The sequence below is a fragment of the Populus nigra genome, chromosome 6 (assembly GCF_951802175.1).
Source record: "Populus nigra chromosome 6, ddPopNigr1.1, whole genome shotgun sequence".
NCBI lineage: Eukaryota > Viridiplantae > Streptophyta > Magnoliopsida > Malpighiales > Salicaceae > Populus > Populus nigra.
In genome coordinates this window covers 5164493-5184906 of record NC_084857.1, presented here as the reverse complement: position 1 = coordinate 5184906, position 20414 = coordinate 5164493, and the positions used below count along the sequence as shown (strand labels likewise).

General features: G+C 35.7%; 1 protein-coding gene across 3 annotated transcripts; it reads left to right on the top strand.

Moving 5' to 3' along the window:
* The first annotated feature begins 1968 nt into the window (after nucleotides 1-1968).
* Nucleotides 1969-20085, top strand: LOC133696516 (protein FORGETTER 1-like). Of its 3 annotated transcripts, none has more exons than XM_062118726.1 (32): nucleotides 1971-2639; nucleotides 3912-3977; nucleotides 4115-4288; nucleotides 4366-4496; nucleotides 4680-4756; nucleotides 6826-7007; nucleotides 7147-7224; nucleotides 8186-8318; nucleotides 9657-9717; nucleotides 9802-9883; nucleotides 11108-11236; nucleotides 11363-11506; nucleotides 11615-11711; nucleotides 11800-11931; nucleotides 12365-12435; nucleotides 12505-12677; nucleotides 12834-12927; nucleotides 13682-13779; nucleotides 13864-13999; nucleotides 14280-14386; nucleotides 15377-15472; nucleotides 15568-15655; nucleotides 15768-15888; nucleotides 16072-16183; nucleotides 16265-16388; nucleotides 16454-16531; nucleotides 16649-16767; nucleotides 17298-17351; nucleotides 17429-17531; nucleotides 18282-18410; nucleotides 19427-19538; nucleotides 19705-20085. In XM_062118726.1, exons 1-32 carry the CDS (start codon nucleotides 2130-2132, stop codon nucleotides 19734-19736), a joined length of 3843 nt encoding a protein of 1280 aa, XP_061974710.1. In that variant the 5' UTR covers nucleotides 1971-2129; the 3' UTR covers nucleotides 19737-20085. The 3 variants fall into 3 exon arrangements, with proteins under 3 accessions (XP_061974711.1, XP_061974710.1, XP_061974712.1); XM_062118728.1 differs by having other exon boundaries at nucleotides 2568-2639; nucleotides 3916-3977; XM_062118727.1 differs by lacking the exons at nucleotides 18282-18410; nucleotides 19427-19538; nucleotides 19705-20085 and having other exon boundaries at nucleotides 1969-2639; nucleotides 17298-17346; nucleotides 17429-17468.
* The last annotated feature ends 329 nt before the right edge of the window (nucleotides 20086-20414 follow it).

The window sequence follows — 20414 nt, the reverse complement described above, 5'->3', positions numbered from 1 at the left end:
AATCGTAAAGACAATTTTCTCGGAGAAAAATAAGACAAGGGGTGGGAAAATGAAAAGGGTGAGTTTTTTTTTTTTTGGTAGTTGTTGAACAATTGGCAAGACTTTGAAAACTTTTTGAAAACCGAAAGGATGACGACGATAGATTCCAATCTATATTCTATAAGGTGGACTGAGAACTTTATGAAACCGTTTAGAAACGGTTGTAAATTGTGTTTTTAAATAATTTAAATTTTATTTTTATTAAAATTTAATATATTTTGTATATTTTAGATCATTTTGATGTACTAATGTTAAAAATTATTTTTAAAAAAATAAAAAAATATTATTAATATGCATTTCAATATGAAAAATTATTTGATTAATAACTGCAACTACACTACCAATTATACTCTATGAAACCAAGCAATATAAATAAAGTCTGTATATAATTTTTTAGCTGATTCATACAAACTCATTATAAACTCGTATATGTTTGTAGTTAACGCATTGATGCGTAAGTAATGCTCTGACGTGGACTAACGTTTCGAGTGACTTTGTAAATATTATTGCACGAATTAGTTATTGTATGTTTTAATATTTTAAAAATATTTTTATTTTTTTTGTTTTTAATTATTTTTTATTTTAAATTAATATTTTTTTGATTTTTTTTATTTTGATGTGTTGGTATAAAAATAATTTTTTAAAAATAAAAAATATTATTTTAATATATTTTTAAATAAAAAATATTATAAAAAATAATTATAACTACATTTCATAACATGTTATTAAATCACTGCAATACAATGATTCCATCAACAATACAAAAATTAATATTTCAAAAACAAATCTCCTAATGTAAATATTTTTTAAAAAATAAACACATGCTGAGCTAGAATTTGATAAATTAGTGAGTAAATTTAAAAATTCTAAATAAAATTTAAAACAAGAAAATAAAAAACAAAGAATAGAACGCGTAAATTTACATGTTTTATTAAATTAGAGTTAGTTTGAAATTATGATAATAATAATAACAATCCAAATGCGAACAATAATAGATCATTGCAAGCTTTTAATATATTTAAGATGTTTGGCACCATGGTAATTATTTTTTTAAAAATATATTAAAATAATATTTTTTAAATTTATTTTTTTTTATCTTGACTTTAAAATAATTAGAAAAATAATAATACATTTTAAAAAAAAATTAAATTTCCTGAAAACACGCGGATAGCCGCGGAAACTAACACAGCATCAGGGTTTTGTGAGGATTACTGAGGGCTGAGATATGTTTTCCAAGAGGCTTTGAGCAGTGGAGGTGGATCCGACGACTTTTACGGTTCGCTGAGCATGACAGGGAGGTGACGATTGATGCTTCGTCCACGTCACATTTTGTAAATTTTGTGGAAGGGCCCGGAATAACAAGGCATAGCTCGCCAGCATAGGGTGTTAAAAAAAAACCGGTTTATTTATAATGTTTGTATTATTTAACTTGAATTTAGATAATATAAATATTATAAATAATATTACATAAAAAATACAAGAAATAAATATGGATAATTTTTTTTGAGACATGGTTAACTTAATTTGATTTATAAATTCCATAATAATAAACTTAATTTATTATTTTGTGTTCTATTATTTTTTTACAACTGATTATTTTATTTTGATGATTTTTTATGTATTAAATCTGAATTATTTATTACAATTTACAATAATTTTTAAATTTAATTGTCAAACTTCAAATTTTAATTATAATTAAGTCTAACTCATTAAAATTAACAAGATAAACTCAAAAAAGATACAGATATTTGTAATATTCAGAAACCCCCGCTCCGAATACTATCTTACCCGACAAGCAAAGCAAACTCCCAGAGTTTATTCCGATAAGAAAAAAGTGCTTCTCCCGATCACGCGCAACGCGCGTTCGGTTATCAGTCCACTACCCACCCACAGCGAAATATCATTTCCTGGAATAATAAAAAAAACAGAGATTTTTTTAGTGAAAAACTGAGACCTGATAAAAAAAAAAAACTGAGAAAAAAAAACCTTCTAACTCCCAACAGAAACCCCTTCGCGCCCCAATCCCCACCAGTTCTACTTCTCCACACCACCACTTACCTCCACCCAATCAGAAAATAAATTATTATATTATGACTCAGCCATCGGCACCACCGCCGCTGGCCTCACAACCATCACCACAACCTCACTCTGCAGGCGGCAGCGTCCAGGTCCGCTGCGCTGGATGCCGAATGATCTTAACCGTCGGACCCGGAATCACGGAATTCGTATGTCCTTCATGTAAGATGCCGCAAATGCTGCCGCCTGAGCTCATGAAAAAGGCGGTGGCTCCGCCGCCTCAAAACAATAACAATATGCTCCATAAAATTACGTCGCCTTCGCAACTGCAAACGCCTGCTCATGGTGTCGATCCGACCAAGATGCAACTGCCTTGTGCTAATTGCAAGGCTATTTTGAATGTTCCTCATGGTCTGGCTCGGTTTCAGTGCCCTCAGTGTTTTATCGATCTCGCTGTTGATTTGTCGAAGATTAAACAGCTCTTTCCTCCTCCTCCTGCTATTCCTCCTCCTTCGCGAGCGGTGCTTCCTCTTCCTCCTCTACCGCGACCAGTTCTTCCTCCTCCCCCCGAAGAAGTCAACGAGGTTTTGCATCAATTGTTCTCTGATTTTTTTTTCGTGTATTTATTTAAATGGAGTAAAATTTATTTGAATTTTAAAAAATTAGGGCTTTCTGCTGAGTGCTGCTTCTAAGCAGTAGTAGCTGTAGTGAATAAGGGCAACACTCATAATTACTAGAAATGTATGCGTGCTAAGTGCTAACAGAAAGAAAAGGTTAAGCTTTTAGTAGCTGCATTGTAGCTGGCAATGTACTAGAGGGTGGACGACACTGCCGTTTCACAGTTGGGTGACGTGGTGGCTTATTTAGGTCTTCTACTTCTAAATTTCAACATCAGGAGTTCTTCGTTTCACGACCTTCCTTGCGAGGTTTTTGGTACACAATGAGACTGGGAATTAAGAGAAGTGGGTTGTGTTTTTTCATTTAGTGTTCTAAAACCCGTTAGAAGGGAGTATAAGACCTTAATGCTCTTACAAGGTTCTCTGATGATTTATGTTAGAGATCCTGAAAGAGCGATTGAAAAGTTGATTTCTGGGTTAATTCAGGAAAGGAAAGAAGAATACCCTCAGTTAAGATCATTCCCAGGAAGGAAGCGTGACACTTTGTGAGTGTGGAGAAAAGGTAGTGAAGTTATTCACAGAACTTTCCAATTGAATTCAAGGAGTACAAACATGTTTATTTACTTGAAATATTTGTAACCTAGTTGGACTTGGACTCCTAAATAGGAAGACTCAGGCATTCTTATATCATTAGAAAACAACTTGAACGAAATCCATTTGCTTGAGGAACATTGGGCACCGATATATAAAATAGGAACCTAGATCTTGCTATTAACAATTTCTAGCAAATATAGAAACAAGCTTGTCTCTACTGACAAATTTGAAAAGTTGTAGAAATACTCCGTTTCTAACAACAAGTATCACTACCAGGACTGAAATAGGTTGGTAAGTGGAAAATGACATCCATATTCAACCAGCTTTGTCATCATTCCCACCAAATCAAAGCTTAGGGCTTATAAATTGGCACCCCTTCTCTTATCTAAAACTAAAAATGTTTTTCTCCACCACCATCCTGCCAAACAAAACTCAAAAGATCTTGGATGCCCCTTCTCTTATCTAAAAATAATAAAAAAAGTTTTTCTCACCATCACCCTGCCAAACAAAATTCAAAAGATCTCAGATGCATATTCGAGTGGCCTGTTGTGGGATGTCTTGTGGAAACTGGTGATTTGAAAATATGCTAACTTTCTTGTTCATATTCCGCTTTGTTTCATCCTTTTTGACACTAAAACCTGTCAGGTAGCCATTGAAGTGGAGAGAGAAGAAGATGAAGGTGGCACTGTGGGAGAAACTTTTACAGATTATGTGAGTATTATTTCTAAAAGCTTCACATTAGAAGTTCTGCAGTGATATTCTCTGCATTTCTGAACTTTTGGCTCGTGTATAGTTTTTGGTTATTGAGCAGTAGAATTTAGTTGATGTTTATGCGTTCCTTTATGCAGAGACCTCCGAAACTATCTATTGGACCACCTCATCCTGATCCTATTGTGGAGACTTCTTCCTTGTCTGCAGTGCAGCCACCTGAGCCCACTTATGATCTAAAAATCAAGGATGATTTAGAAAGTTCAAAGGCTTTGTCATGCTTGCAGATTGAGACATTAGTCTATGCATGTCAGGTTGTTTTCTACAATAGAACTTATGGTAGGTGATTATGTGTGCCACTACTTATAAGTTATTGTTGATTTGATGACAGAGACACCTTCAACACCTTCCAAATGGTGCCAGGGCTGGATTCTTTATTGGAGACGGAGCTGGTGTGGGTAAAGGTAGGACAATTGCGGGCTTGATATGGGAAAACTGGCACCATGCAAGGAGGAAAGCGTTGTAAGTTTCGGGTTACACTCACTGATTTGCATACAGACCTTCAATCTATCCTCGTCCTCTATTCTTTTTTTGTGGCTATTACTGGACTGTTAAGTTATTAATTTGCATTTACAGCTAGGAAGGATGCCATATTTCAACCCATGTTCTATAATGTTTTTCATCTTCTCTAATGTTCTTACACAGGTGGATTTCTGTTGGTTCAGACTTGAAGTTCGATGCAAGAAGAGACCTGGATGATGTTGGGGCAGCACATGTTGAAGGTAAATTCTCAAGTCTTTGCTAGCTTATGTGATGATTTTATGCAATAATAATATTCTGTTTTAGCTATTCAACATATGGGATTAATGATTGAAGTAGCATACCATTTGAAATCAGAATTATTTGTTCAAAATTGGGTGTGGAAAGGTTTTCTTTAATGTGTGGAGTTATAGAAATTTGGAAAACGAGAGTTTAGGGACCTGAGAGGATATTTTTCTTGCTTTGGTGGTAGAATAAATGTTTTGTTAATTAAATCTTCTGCAATATTTTTATATGGATTAGAGGAGCAAACGCGTAAACATCAGATGTGAGTATACAGTAAATATATTTGGAAATATATTTGGGTTTAGTTTTTCTATTATCGTTGCTATTATTTTTTTTGTTGTTATTTTCCACATTAGCTTTTATTTGTGCTACTGAGCACTTTTGGCCTTGCCTTGTTTGGATATTTCTGAGTAGTGATCATCTCATTGCACAACGTTTACATGTATGCAAATGTTTTATTCTATCTGTAAAAGCATAGTAAAGTAGATAGAGAAGTTTCTCTTAGTAGTGAATCCTTGTAACAGTAAGATTTTTGATTAATTGCATTCTCTTTAAGTTTTGATAATGAAAGTTCTCCCTAATGTTGTTGTAATGTGTGGACTGTGGACTATGGTTCTGTTTCAAGTGTTACTGGTGATTGCTTTGGATGTTTATGCCATTTTAAATTGCAATGAGATCATTTGATTCTTGCAAAATCTGGTTTGAAATACTTGGAAAAGCTAAATTATATACAGGAGACAGAAAAATTATAAATATGAACCAAGTACTTTTTTGTTGCTCAATTGTTTCCCAGTGAGTTGCAATAGATAGATTACCACTGCAAATTATAAACTATCATAGTGTGAATATACTCGGGCAATGATTTTAACTTTCTTCTTTAACAAGGTTCAAAAAATGGAATATTGAAGTTCTGTTTTTAGTGATTTTTTTTTAATATAAAAGAAACTGTGTAAATGTTGAAAAGAGTAGAAGTACAATCACAAAATGGAGGATAAGACAATGTCCAAATTAAGGGCGCAGCAAACAAACAAAGCAAAAGATTACAAAACTAAAGCAGCCAAATCTCAGTTGAGTGTCAATTAATGATACTTCCCCTAAACATGCTAGAAGCGTGACACACCATAAGGATGCAAAGAAAACTATTCTATCCCATAACAAATTAGTGGAAGCAAGTTGATTCCTGAAAATTCTTGCATTTCTCTCCAGCCAATCCTCTGAAAGACTGCATTCATTGTACAAATTCCATAAACATACCTCCGCCCAAAACCCATAAAGGAAACCTGCAGAAAATCTTCCACCCTACTGGGATACCCAAGGCTCACCACCACAAGCGATCGATATTTTTCACATTTCCCAAACCACTGGACAATGTAAAAACAAATGACTGTGAGACTTGGTGACCCATTACGCCAATATCAGGAGATAAGGTCTTGTGAGGTCCTCTAATCTGTAACAATTCATTATTATCACCTTGAGAAACAGTCCAGATGATAGCATTAACTTTGTTGGGAAGTTAGCTTTCCAGATATGATATATTATATAAAAAAAACTAATATGTTCATTTTGGGGGAGATGGCATGAAATTTTTTTAAAAAAATTTCAGACCCCTCCAAAGACCATCGGAGAGAATTATATCAATAAAGCATACTAAAGCTGGGTAGAATCATATTATTTCAACATGGCTGTTTTAAATGCTAAAAGGTTGCTTTTTTTTATTGTTAACTACCTTTGTTGGAAGTAAGAAGTTTAATTCTAGTGATTTTGGTAATCTGTTGGCATGGTTGAGCTAGTTGGGGTGTTAGGATGTGTAGAAGTAGTTTGATAAAGAAGTGGCAGAGGATACATAATCACTTAAAACTGAAACCCAAACTTGAGAGCTGCTGATAAACTCTTTTGTGACAAAATATCATTTGCTTATACTTGGCTTTTGGCTGCGAATATGAGATTTTTAAATACAATCTGCTGTTATTATCTTGTAATCCATAAATGGAAAAACCAACGTAATACTTCCTATTTCTCCATGCAGTACATGCTTTGAACAAGCTGCCCTATTCTAAGCTTGACTCGAAGTCTGTTGGGGTCCGAGAGGGTGTTGTATTTTTGACATACAGTAGCCTCATTGCATCTTCTGAAAAAGGTCGTTCTCGTCTGCAGCAGCTTGTGCAGTGGTGTGGATCAGGATTTGATGGTCTTCTAATATTTGATGAGGTAGTATACTTCTTTTGGAAGTTTGTCACTTTGACAGTCAGACCTTGCAAAGTTTTTGTTATTTGACTGACTCATTGAGTGCTGTGTTTCAATACATCCTTATAATTTTCATTGCTAAGGATCAATGGCTTTATTGTAGTGCCACAAAGCAAAAAATTTGATACCTGAAGCTGGAAGTCAACCCACACGGACAGGTGAAGCAGTTCTTGATATTCAGGTTTGTCCTTGAAACTGATTTCCTGAGAAGATTTTTTCCTTGCCTGTTCTGCACTTCCTTTTTACTAGGTGTTTGGGATTTTCTCATTTATGTCTGTACAATGTAGGTATCATCATTCGTCTCTGTAATCTAATCATGTGAATACCTTTCTGGTGGTATTTAAGATTTTTTTTTATAAAAAATTTAGAGGTTTCTTCTTACAGTTTTCACTTCCATTAAATTATTATAGTGATTTAAGCTATTAAATTTTCCTATATGTGAAAAGGACAAATGTACACAGGAAACGTTTATGGTTATGACATGACCATGGAAGATGGTGTGTTACGGAAATTGTTATTCCAAGAACTCATGGCATAAGTTTGCAGTTGCCAAGTGTGTATCACTCCTTTTTAAAAGAACTATTGGTTTCTGTTTATGAAGGTATAATGGGAACTATTAAGTGGGGATGGAAGAAAGGCTTCTTCTTCTGATCCCTCCTTAGTTGGGGCTTACGGCGGCCATCCACACTTAGACTAGTGAATTCATAAGAATTATTTTCTTATGCTCTCTCCTAGGATTCAAATGCTAGAGGATAATGTGGGGAGCAAAACCGCTTGCTAATTGTGTTAAGCCTCCAAGGGTCTTTTTCAGTTTTGATGATTTCTTTTGTTGGATTGCATGCAATGCATTTCTATTTATTTCTTCTATGCTTCTATTCTCATGTGCATGTGCACACACAAAAAAGCTGACATGCTCAGGAAATCATGCTGGTGGATGTGCATGGACACGCCTATGGTCACACTTGCTATGCCATATATCACACAAACATTCACAAGTTTGGTTGATGCTTCTGTTTCTTTAAAATATTTTGGAGTAATGATCATGGTTAGCTATGCTATTTGTTATTGCAAAGTGGCTTTGGATGATTAAACCAGGTTTCCCCGAGATCTTAACTTTCAATATTCATGTTCCAATATAACAGGCCCGGCTTCCTGGAGCACGTGTTATCTATTGCTCAGCCACCGGTGCATCTGAGCCCCGAAATATGGGTTATATGGTCAGGCTTGGTCTTTGGGGAGATGGAACATGTTTTGATGTTTTCCAGAAGTTTCTAGGTGTGATAAGTTCATGCATTTTATTCCTAGCTCCCCTCTCTTATGTTCCTCTATCATTTCTGTATGCATATTGTCTGTGCCACATTTTTTATTTTGTTCAGCTTTGGTAAGATGATGTTTGAGTTAGAAGAATTTCAGTTACAAAAGAAAACTGGTTTTAGTTGGAAGCAGTAGAATAGTATAGTTGAGTACATAAATGGTAGAGGCCTAATTGATCTCCCACCAAAAGGTTTAGTTTTATAATGCTAACTGTTATAGGAACATTATTCATAAATCATATTAATATTTTTTTCCTTCTCTATTGGATAATTGAATCTGCTGTTGTTTACTTTGTTGAAAAGTTTGTATGCATGTGTTTCAAGATCCTATTTGGAAGGCATGAGTTAGTTGCTAAACTCCCTCCCTCCTCTCTCTCGCTTTCATAAATGTGCCCATGCAGGCATAAATTCATCTGTTTAACTGTCAATTGTAAAGGCTGTATAATTGAAATGCTTGTGTGCTTCTCTACATGTCAAGGTGAGGTTTAGAGGATCGCCTTTCAGTAGGGAGGGTTTCTGGCAACAAAGCGATATGCTTTGTGCATAAGCAGCAGTGCTCGTTCCTTTTAATCCTACAGTTGCTCAATCATAATGATTAATCTAGGGAGATAGAGACTCAAGTAAAGGAGCTATAATTTGTCTAGTATTGAATTAACCTTGAACAAAATGCACGAATAATATATTGAACTTAAGCCACAAAAAGCTCCTGAGAAAAAGAGTGTAGGATATCTGAAACAATCATCATAATTCTCTAGGTATATAACATTAGGTGCAATTTCTAGAACACCACTGGATATAATGAAAAAGAATGAAGAAAGATCTAACTTCTTCCATAAGATTACATAGTAAAGAGAAACTAATATTTGTCATATCTTGAGTTATTTGTGTTTTGATATAGTTGTGTTGGGACTCTGGAGGTGACCATCAAAGAAAGTTTTTATATCTTAGATGCTAGGCTGTGTCAAGAAACTACATATTATAATGATAATTAAGAACTTAGAAGAAGAGCAAATAATTAGAACACACTGAGATATTTGCATTTAGTTATCAAGAATCATATTATTGAAATTACCAGATGATATAACCATAAATTTTGGTATCTGCAGGCTGCTGCTGATTGATTCGCTTGATATTATATGCTCATTGCTTGTTGTTCTGGAACTCTTCTGTGTGTTTGTGTGTTAAGCTTCCATAAATCTCCACTATGGGCATTTTCTCGATGATTTGTTTTTGCTGCTTCTATGTCACTAGTTAAATACGATGTTCACCATTCAAAGTTAGCTAAATAATAGTTTTGCAGGTGTTCTTGAAAAAGGTGGTGTTGGAGCATTGGAACTTGTTGCCATGGACATGAAAGCAAGGTTGTTATGGTTGAAATGATTTTGTAAACTAGATTTATTTTTAGGAATTTATTATATAATTTGTCATCAACTTCTGATTTTCAGGGGAATGTATGTATGTCGTACCCTTAGCTATAAAGGGGCGGAGTTTGAAATTGTTGAAGCGCCCTTAGAACCTGAGATGATGGTAAGAAGCATCAATTGGCTTTCCAGTATGAGACATACGAGTTGATGGTCGAAATTGTTACTGCCTTCCAAGGATCTATATGAGCTATGATTATGATTTTGACCTTTTTTTATACTTTACTTCCTGGAATTCACTTAACTATAGTTGGTCTTTTTTGATCTCCCCCTTTCCTTCTTTACTCTTTGCACCACAGAGCTGTTAACATGTCCAAATAAAAGCACTGTGTATGGTGTTTCCATGCCAAATATATTGTTTTGAGCAAGCTGATGTTGTTTGCTTGCCATGAATTTTGAAATTGGTCTGATGCTCCAGACCAAGTTCTGCTGGATGTTTTTCTTTCACATTGCTCCACAAGATGTTTTAAATAGCAGGGCAGTTCGACATTGTTTGTTACTTATTCAATTTTGTTTTTTATTCTTAAATATGCTGATAGCTTAGACATCGTCAGCAAATCATTTTAGCATATTTTTTTTGTGGCCAATTTTATGCTCTCAACAAACCAAGTAGCGTGGAAGGTAAAGAGAGGTTATATTTAGGTAACCATATTTAGGTCAGTCAATCTCATTTCTGGACAGAACAACCTTAGATTTGTAACCCTGCAAAATGCCCTGCTATTTTACTTATTTACCTGCTTGGTTCTGGTCTTTGTTCTTTTTTCCCAGCTGATTGTCCTCATACTCCATGTGGCCAAGAACGCGTTGAACCCACCAATTTAATGTGCTAAGAATGTAGAATGACACTCCGAATAGGATTTATTAACAGGGCCTCTGTCCTTTAAGTGCCTTGTCAAATTTTTGGGCGAGGTTTCTGTAGCGTTGTGGACAATATCTGTTTGTTAATATCAATTGATTTGAAATAGCTGTCCAATAAAAGTGGGAATTTTTAGCAAATTACTTTCCTATGTATCATTGTTGACTTCTCACTTGTGGGGAAGGATGAGAACTCCTCGTTCGAAGTTTCGGACCTCATCTGGAATGTGGTGTTTGAATGTTCCTTTCTGTCACTCATCCATTCCTTTAGTTTATAGGAACTTTAGTTTTTCCACTGATCCCTACTAACTGGATTCAGAATCTCCTAGGTGGGGACTATCAACACCTAATAAAGCATTGCCTTTTCCCTGTTTTTATTGCACCTGTAGTTCCCCTGAATCTCTTGATTTTTCTCTTTTCTTTTTTTGATAAATAATCCCTCGAGTTTTCTCATATTGGATTCTGAATTGCCTAGGACATGTACAAAAAAGCAGCAGAATTTTGGGCAGAGTTACGAGTGGAGTTGCTTTCAGCAAGCACCTTTCTCACCAATGACAAACCTAACTCTAGTCAATTGTGGAGAGTATATTGGTCAAGCCATCAGGTTTGGCCTTCCCTTGTGGTTTAAATGTTTTTCATTGATCCTCTTTTTGTAAAATGCTTATTTTATTGTTTGACAAGTTATTCTAATTAATTTTTTTCATTCATTCATTCATTCATTTTGTGGCAGCGCTTCTTTAGACACATGTGCATGTCAGCTAAGGTGCCTGCTGCTGTAAGAATAGCTAAGCAAGCATTGACAGAAGAAAAGTGTGTTGTTATTGGCCTACAGAGTACTGGGGAGGCTCGAACTGAGGAAGCTGTTTCAAAATATGTGCGCATGTCATTTATTCATTGATGTGGTGCATGCATTTCCATGTGATTCTTCCAGTTGGCATCATTTAGTTTCTTATTTGAATGCCATTTATGCTTTCTTGAGCAGGGTTCTGAACTTGATGATTTTATTTCTGGTCCTCGAGAGTTGCTGCTGAAATTTGTGGAAGAAAATTATCCTCTGCCTGAAAAACCAGAGCAACAAGGTAATTATGTGTTTATGATTTGTGTTAATTGAACCTTATGCATTACGGCTTATATGGATTATGGAGTTTGCTTTCTTGTTTTATGTAGGAGAGGAAGGTGTAAAGGAACTTCAACGGAAGAGGCACTCTGCAACACCTGGTGTTTCATCGAAAGGGAGAGTCAGAAAAGCTGCAAGATGGAAACCTGAGAGTGATGATGACTTTGATGAAGGGTTTGGAAGTAAGTTTTCTGAAGTCTGACATTAATTGATTTATTGCAGTAACCATGGACCAAACGTGATTCTCTCTTTTGTTATATCATGGGTTTGCAAAATGATGCTTCTTGCTTGCATTCTTGGTACATGACTGATCTTCATTGTTGAAGAAAAGAGAGAGAGAAGAAATCTAGTGTCTGAACCTTTTAATGCTCTTGTATGGTTTTATTCTTATATGTTCTGTCTTTTCATGTGAACGTCCTTGTGTCCTTGTTGAGTGCATTACCTTTTCCTTAATTAGTAAACTCACCTGCCAAATTTATTGATGCCATTTTTTTTATTTCTTAGCAATATGGGGCTTTACTGCTCAAGTCTGGAGGGATTTTCTCTTGTATGCTAAGATGCAAACTCTGAAATTGCTTTTTCCCCCCTTCCTAATTTCTTTTTTTGCCAATGCAGCTGATTCTGGAGGTGAATCCAATGGATCTGATGATGAGTTTCAGATCTGCGAGATATGCAATTCAGAAGAGGTAGTTTCTGATTTTTTTTGTGGTTTTGATATCAGTAAGGTGCTATTATTTATAAAATTTTAACCGCAGGGAAGGAAGAAATTGCTCCAATGTTCTTGTTGTGGACAACTGGTCCATCCTTCATGTTTAGTGCCACCTGTTACAGATGTAGTATCTGAAGACTGGTCATGTCATTCGTGCAAGGAAAAAACAGAAGAGTTTCTTCAACAACAGCATGCGTATCTTGTTGAACTTACAAAGAGGTAGCCTATCTTGTGGAAGCTAATTAGTTTTTCCTGTTTCTTAGTAATTTTACCTTCTACGATTACTTTTCTCATCTGGGCTGCTGATGGTCATGGTGTTTCTAAATCACCAATTTGTTAAAAGCATCATTATATAATTTACGAACTTGATATTAGGTATGAAACAGCTTTGGAACGCAAATCAAAAATTTTGGAGATAATTCGATCCTTGGATCTTCCAAACAATCCTTTGGATGATATTATTGATCAGGTAGCGACCACATTCTGACTCTCCTCTCTCTCTAATACACTTGCACACCCATACTTGTATGTATATTTATGGTGTGCTGTATGTAAGCCTAGATCTACATACATTACTGACAAGCAAACCCACATTCAACATTTTGTCATATTTTTTTTATAGCTAACGCTTGTTTTCCTGACAAGTTATCAAATCCTGTAAAAAGTTTTAATTTGTACGAATTTTTTGCTTTTATAACGAAAATTTCCCCTTTCACTGGGCTCTGGGGGCATGGAGAGTGACAACAAACTCTTCTAGTGTATTTTTATTTATATAGCATTACTAAATGGGCACTGATTTTTGCTGCGTTGCTGAGTCACAATGCAGTGAAATTGTGTTATAGTCCTTGCAAACTTCAATATCAAATGTTACCTTAGTTATGTAGTCTCAAGTTCATGGTTCTTCTCCTGTCTGTTATTTTTGTTTTTTCCCTTCTGGAGATAAAAGGAAGTGTGTTTTTATAAGTTTTATGTTTCCGGTTACCTGTGGAATATCATAGGGTCACAGATATTTTCAAATAACTTCACATAACTCAGTAAGCTTTTCCATTACCCTGGTTGATATGTAAATCTGTTAGGAAGCTCTTTTTTTTCTGGTTCTTTTATTCTGTCGTGGATGATGTCTTATTCTGCATGTTATAATCTTCTCTTCACTTTGATCTAATAATATTCTCTTCCTTTGGAAATAAAGAAACCCTTGTTGACCGAGCATTTAATATTTGCAGCTTGGAGGCCCTGATAAAATTTCTGAAATGACTGGGAGGAGAGGCATGCTTGTAAGGGCCACCAGTGGAAAAGGTGTAACTTATCTGCCACGAAACTCGTAAGTTGCTGTGCGTTTCCCCTTTCACTTATTGTTTGATTTCATTCCACATGACTGTTTTTGCTTCTGTTTTTTTTACTCTAGAAAGGATGTCAGCATGGAAATGGTCAACATGCATGAGAAGCAGCTTTTCATGGATGGTAAGAAATTGGTTGCTATAATTTCTGAAGCTGGATCAGCTGGTGTGTCTTTACAGGCAGACAGAAGAGCAAAAAATCAGGTGTGCCCAATGCTCTGAATTTTTTTTGTTTGCTTGGTATTGCTCTTTGAAAATCTCTAAAGTTGATTGTTTTGCATGATTCTTTGGCATCTTCGTCTCATTTCTGCATGGTTCTGCTTTGTATAATTTGTAAATTTTTTAAAGTTGTCTCACTTCCAATTAGGTGCCAACATTTCTATCCACAGAAAAAAAAATTATTTCTGCCTTGTTCTGCTTTTGTAATTTGCACAATTTGTAAGTAATTGTCTCATTAAGTGCTATATGACATTTCTACCAACAGAAAAGAAGGGTTCATTTAACTCTAGAACTTCCTTGGAGTGCTGACCGAGCAATTCAACAATTTGGAAGAACACACCGATCAAATCAAGCTTCTGCGCCCATGTATAGGTAGGCCGGGCCATGCATGTTTAATTCTCTTTCATCTATTTGATTTTCTCATTGCATCAGTATACAAGTGTCATATTAAATATTCAACCTTTTGAATTAATATTTTACTTTATTTTGTTTTATATTAAATGTAAAATTCCTAAGCTTACTTCCCCAACTTTTTTATAGTTGTCATGTCTGCTAGCCATTTGGCTCTTCAAGAGTGAATGATTTAAAAAAGCATATTGTTCGTAATTTTATAAATGTTAAAATAGTAGTTGGGGACTTGGGGATCTTTGGGTGTGGGCTTAGGTTAGTTTCAGTTGATAAAATAATCCAAGCGCAGGGAGGAGGGTTGGCATGAACTTCAAATTAGGTAGGTGAGGTAGTAAGTGCTTATAAGCTCTGCTAACTTGTCTCAATAACAACTGGAGAAGCCTTCTTCTGAGCTACTTGAGGTGATTCCCTTTTCATACATACATGACTAAATGGTGAGCATGAAGCTGGGAGACTTGATGTAGTATAGTGCTTGACAATGCACACAAAATTATCCATGGCATTATGATTATATTAAACGAAGTTCTTGAAGGAAATTATGGAATTGTGTGTGTATAGCAAGTTAGAGGTCATATCAGATGGCAGAAGATAGAAGTTGCTAGCGAGGCAAATGGTTGAGGCTGAACGTGCTACCAAAACAAAGATGGGGCAAAGTTAGAATTTGGGTGAAGCCTTGAGAAAGATTGTTATTTTACACAATGGGTGGGTAAAAATTAAGATTTCTTTGGATAGGGTTAAGCTACAGTTTCTGAAACCATGGTTATTTGATCTGATCATGCCTTTTTGGTCATTGCTGATGTTTATTACCAGAATAATAAAACTTTTGTCTTCAGTTTTGTTTGAAAGTAGTAGAGTTAACAAATAGATGCTTAATAGTTGCAAAGCGTAAAGTCGACATCATAAATTGTTGGGCCAAAAACATACCTCTTTCTCTCTCTCTCTCCCCTTTGGCAGGCTATTATTTACTAATCTTGGTGGAGAACGCCGCTTTGCATCTATTGTCGCCAAGAGATTGGAATCTCTTGGGGCTTTAACACAGGGCGACCGCAGGTAACTTGGATATTTTATCCTCTGGGGAACAATAGCAGTTATCATTGATGTCTTTTGCTTGATTGTATGTCTCACTATGTGTAAATGCTTTTCAGGGCAGGGCCTTCATTGAGTGCTTACAATTATGATAGTGCGTATGGGAAAAAGGCTTTGACGGTGATGTATAGAGGGATTATGGAGCAGGTGTTCATCACCTTTTTCTTGATAATATTTTAGTATTTCTCTTCATGCTAGATTTATAGTGGAAAAATGGAGTGCCAGGTATTGTTGGGAATAATTAAAATTCAATTTTCAGGATACCCTGCCAGTTGTGCCTCCTGGATGTTCATCTGAAAAGCCAGAGACAGTTCAAGATTTTATAATGAAGGCAAAAGCTGCTCTTGTGTCTGTTGGAATAGTTAGAGACTCTGTTCTTGGTATTTTTTTTCTTGTGCATTCCTGTTTCTCCCTACTTTTTCTTGAATTGAACTGTCAGAATATACTTTCACAGTTCACTAATTTTATTTTCGTTATTATGCCATCATTTTTACCGTTTTATCCTCTTTAATCATCATTTTTTTTGTAACAATTATAACTCTAAATTCCCACATTTTATATAGGTAATGGGAAAGACTATGGAAAGTTGTCTGGACGTATAATTGATTCAGACATGCACGATGTTGGGCGTTTCCTCAATCGGATCTTAGGACTGCCACCTGATATTCAAAATAGGTTTCTATTTTGTTGATTGAGAAATGATTGCTTGTTGCAGTCAGAAATAAATTTAATCCACTAAACCGCTTTTCACTGCAGGCTGTTTGATTTGTTCGTCAGTATCCTAGATCTTCTTGTTCAGAATGCACGCATTGAAGGGAATCTTGATTCTGGGATTGTTGATATGAAAGCGAACATTATAGAATTACAAGGAACTCCCAAGGTATACTTTCTTCTTGTTCCTTTACTGGCTTTACTCAACCAGTGATGTTGACTTTTATCTTACAGACTGTTCACATTGATCAAATGTCTGGGGCATCAACTGTTCTGTTTACTTTTACTCTGGACCGTGGAATCACATGGGAGGTGTTTTTCTTCTTTCTTCTGTTTTCTGTATGCATGCATGTTTTAACTCTGAATGGTGAATGCTAGATTACATCTTGATAAATAACTGTAAAATTTGTAAATGTTCATTAATGCTAGTCTGCAAGTACCATGCTCGAGGAGAAGCAAAAGGATGGGCTCAGTTCTTTGAATGATGGATTCTATGAATCTAAGAGGGAGTGGTTAGGAAGACGTCACTTTATTTTAGCATTTGAAAGGTATTGCTAGATTTGACTGCACCTCTTTGTTTATTATTTGTGAATTGTAAAGTTTTTATTATGTGAATCGTAAATTTTTATGACACAAATCAGTTGATTCCCTTGAAAATATTACTCTTTGATTAAAGAAAGTATGAAGCCAAAGAGGGCAAGTGAATCAAAACTCCAGTAGTCCACTGAGGTTTAAGGAAATCAACTCTAGCCTGAGTTTCTGGATGTTTGACCACTGTAGCTTGGAGAGGAACTGATTTTCGATGAAGTATTTCCAATTTAGCTACAAGATTTCTTCACTGTAAAAAAGATAGGAAAAGAGGTGAGAAATGTAAATGAAGGATTTGACTGGAGGCATTAATACAAGTCCATAGTGGTAATTTTGCCACAAAATGAACATCAACTTCTCTGATCTCCATTTCACAGTGCTAGGATACATGTGTTTTAGAAACTTCTGCTGCTATTAATATTAGGTGCTTTGCTATTTTATTGTTCTTGTATTCATCCTTTCAGTGTCTTTGTTTATTTCATTGCTTCAGCTCTGCTTCTGGAATGTTTAAGATTGTCAGACCTGCTGTTGGGGAGTCGGTAAGGTATCAAATATCACCAGGCTTAGTCAAAGCTTATATTGAATCTATTGTGTTCACTAACCCCTTCTTTCTTTCTCCAGGGAAATGCCTCTGGCAGAGTTGAAAAACAAATATAGAAAATTGCTGTCGTTAGAGAAAGCTCGTAGTGGCTGGGAAGATGAATATGAAGTTTCATCTAAACAGGTACAAAAAGGTGTTGAATATATGTTCAGATGATAAATGCTGTTAGCATTGGTATTTTGCAATATCAAATATAGCATAACTGCAATGCTAACATGATAGATTGACCGGTGATGAAAATTAATTGCATTTTATGCTGACTTTTCTTTGTGAACAACCATTTTAGGACATGGAAAGATGAGTTTTGTTCTTTGATGTGGATTTCTCTTCATCCTGTGTGTTCAAATTGTTAATGAATTGGATGCCAGCTTCGACCTTCCAACTTCCGTTTCAGCAGTCGGAGACAAGTCTTGTGTGAATATTCAAATTTAATATCTTCCTTGCAAACTTTCCAGTTTGTAATGTGTTCCTACTTAAATGGGGAATTATATACTGGAGTTAATTGATAATACCATGTGGAAAGTTTAGGACTCTGAAACAAGGGAAGTGACTTGGAGAGAATTTGGTGGAATATTTTAGCTTTGATTGATTAATGTTATTGATACTCCTTGCTGATAGTATCCCACTGTCCCCTTGTAATGTAGTCCAACAAAATCATGCCTAAGTGAAATGTGCATGTCTTGATACTGTGTGACTTCTTGAATCCCACTTTTGCTGTGATGCATTCATAATCGTATTGATCAATCTGGAATCTAAATAATTTTCTTCTTGAACTGACTATTTCCTCCATGTACACTTGGTGCATAATTTTTTTGCTAATTCTTCTGTTACCCTGCAGTTCTTACCTTAGCTTACTGTTAATTTTTCCTGCAGTGCATGCATGGCCCCAACTGTAAGCTTGGAAACTTTTGTACAGTTGGCAGAAGACAGCAGGAAGTAAATGTTTTGGGTGGTCTTATTCTTCCTGTTTGGGGCACTATCGAGAAAGCCCTTTCTAAGCAGGTAATGCAGGGCTTCTTAATGATTTCTAATTCCCATGAACATGATGTTTAGTAAATGCTACCTTGCTCATTTTTCAATTTTGTCCTTTCTGCTATAGACCACGCTTGAGCCAGGAGTGTCAGTTTTACATGTATCGATCCTCTTCGAGATTTTTGACTTTGTGGCACTTTCACTGAAATCTAAATTTTTTTACTGCATTCTACTAGTTATGCAGTTGCTATTTTATTCCATGAGTTTCTTTCTGAGGGCAACACTTTTGAATTTGCAAGAGGGTCATTTATTATGTAGTGCCAAAATTGCTTATGTTCGAGTTAGGTGCTCTCTCGATGGATCTAGGTTTAATCAATAATTTGGAAAATGCTCTATGAAGTCTGATCTACTTGTCTGGAGGAGAGATACACATGAGGAATGAGGTGGAAAGATAGGTTAATTTCTTAATTGATTCCTAGCTTGGGTCAGTTTTCTTCCTTCTTCCTTTGTTTTTTTTGATAACTATGAAAAGCAGCTGTTGGTTATGGAGTGGATCTTTTTTAGGTATTAGAAATATATGCATGCTGACTCAACTGAGCAATGTATCGCATTGTTAACACAAGTTCTAGAATATCACGTGGAAGGAACCATAAACAAAGACACTGAAGTGTGCTGTGATTTCCATGCATGGTCAAGCTCTTTATATCACTGCCCTGTGCTTAAAATTTTCTTTTTAAAATAAAATGGAGAATTTATGAGAATTGATTTGTTTTTATGGGACTTCAACCAAATCATTTATTGTCAGGATTTTCTTACATTGTCCCTGATTCTATTCCACAAGAAGAAACCAAACATTCAGTTTGTTTCCTTTTAGCATTGCCTGTTAATACGAAGGGGTATTTTTATAAATTGTTCAAAGCATGTCACTGCCATTAATACTTGCAGCAAAGAAATGTTTTATTAAAGAATCAGCTCATGGAATGAACTATCAATCTGATGTAATTGCCATTGAGATAAATTGAAACCTCAAGTAATATTCTCTTCAGGCTCGTCAAAGCCAAAAGCGACTCCGTGTTGTGCGTTTAGAAACTACCACAGATTACAAGCGAATTGTTGGGCTCCTTGTCCCAAATGCGGCTGTGGAATCTGTACTTCAAGGTCTCTCTATCTCCCTACCTTCTCTCACATGCTTAGTCCCTTTATGCACACATGCACGAGTTTTGTTATCGAAGCTTGCTACAACTCTTGTTATCGTGTGGATATAAATCTGTTTTATTGTAATTTACATGGATCTAATTCTAGTGTGATGTCGTCTTGGTTGCAGATTTAGCGTGGGTCCAAGATATTGATGATTGAGATGGTGCAGTCTTTTGTTCCAAGGAGCGTGTGAGCAATACAGAAAGTTAGAATGTTGCTTTGGAGACTTGAGAATGTGATTCAAGTCTGAAGATACGAGCATAAACCTCATAGTGAAAAAATTAGAAAGTCATTCCCTGCACCATGCAAGGAAATTGTGCAGGCTCATTCATACTGATTTTTTGTCTTTTGCTTTTTTGCTCCATTTTTTGGCTCATAATTTTGTATATCTCTTACAGTATCGCAGAAGGCAGCAAGTTATAGGTTCCAGGTTGTACGAGTCGTAGTTGTACTCGAACTAATTTGTATAAATCTCTATATAATCATCATTCTATTGCTGATAAAGAAATCCTTCTGTGTTCATGTTGATATTATCCTCAATTATGCCGCTTTCTAATTGGATTGCCAACATCGTTCCGAGGAGCACCGCGATAACATTTTCTAATTGGACTACTTTCTGTTACTAACTGGGCTGGATAGGTTTTAGCACCAGTGTTGTGTTTAATGAATAGAGGGACACAAATCAGAATATGAATTTCCGGCATCGTTGGACGTGAGGAGCTCCTTGTGGTGCAACGAAACTTCGTTAAATTAAAAGCCCCCACTAATTAGTTATTATGGAAAGCAGGATGTCTGGATAAATTAGAAGGGGGTCATCTTCATGCGAGTGCGGCCGCG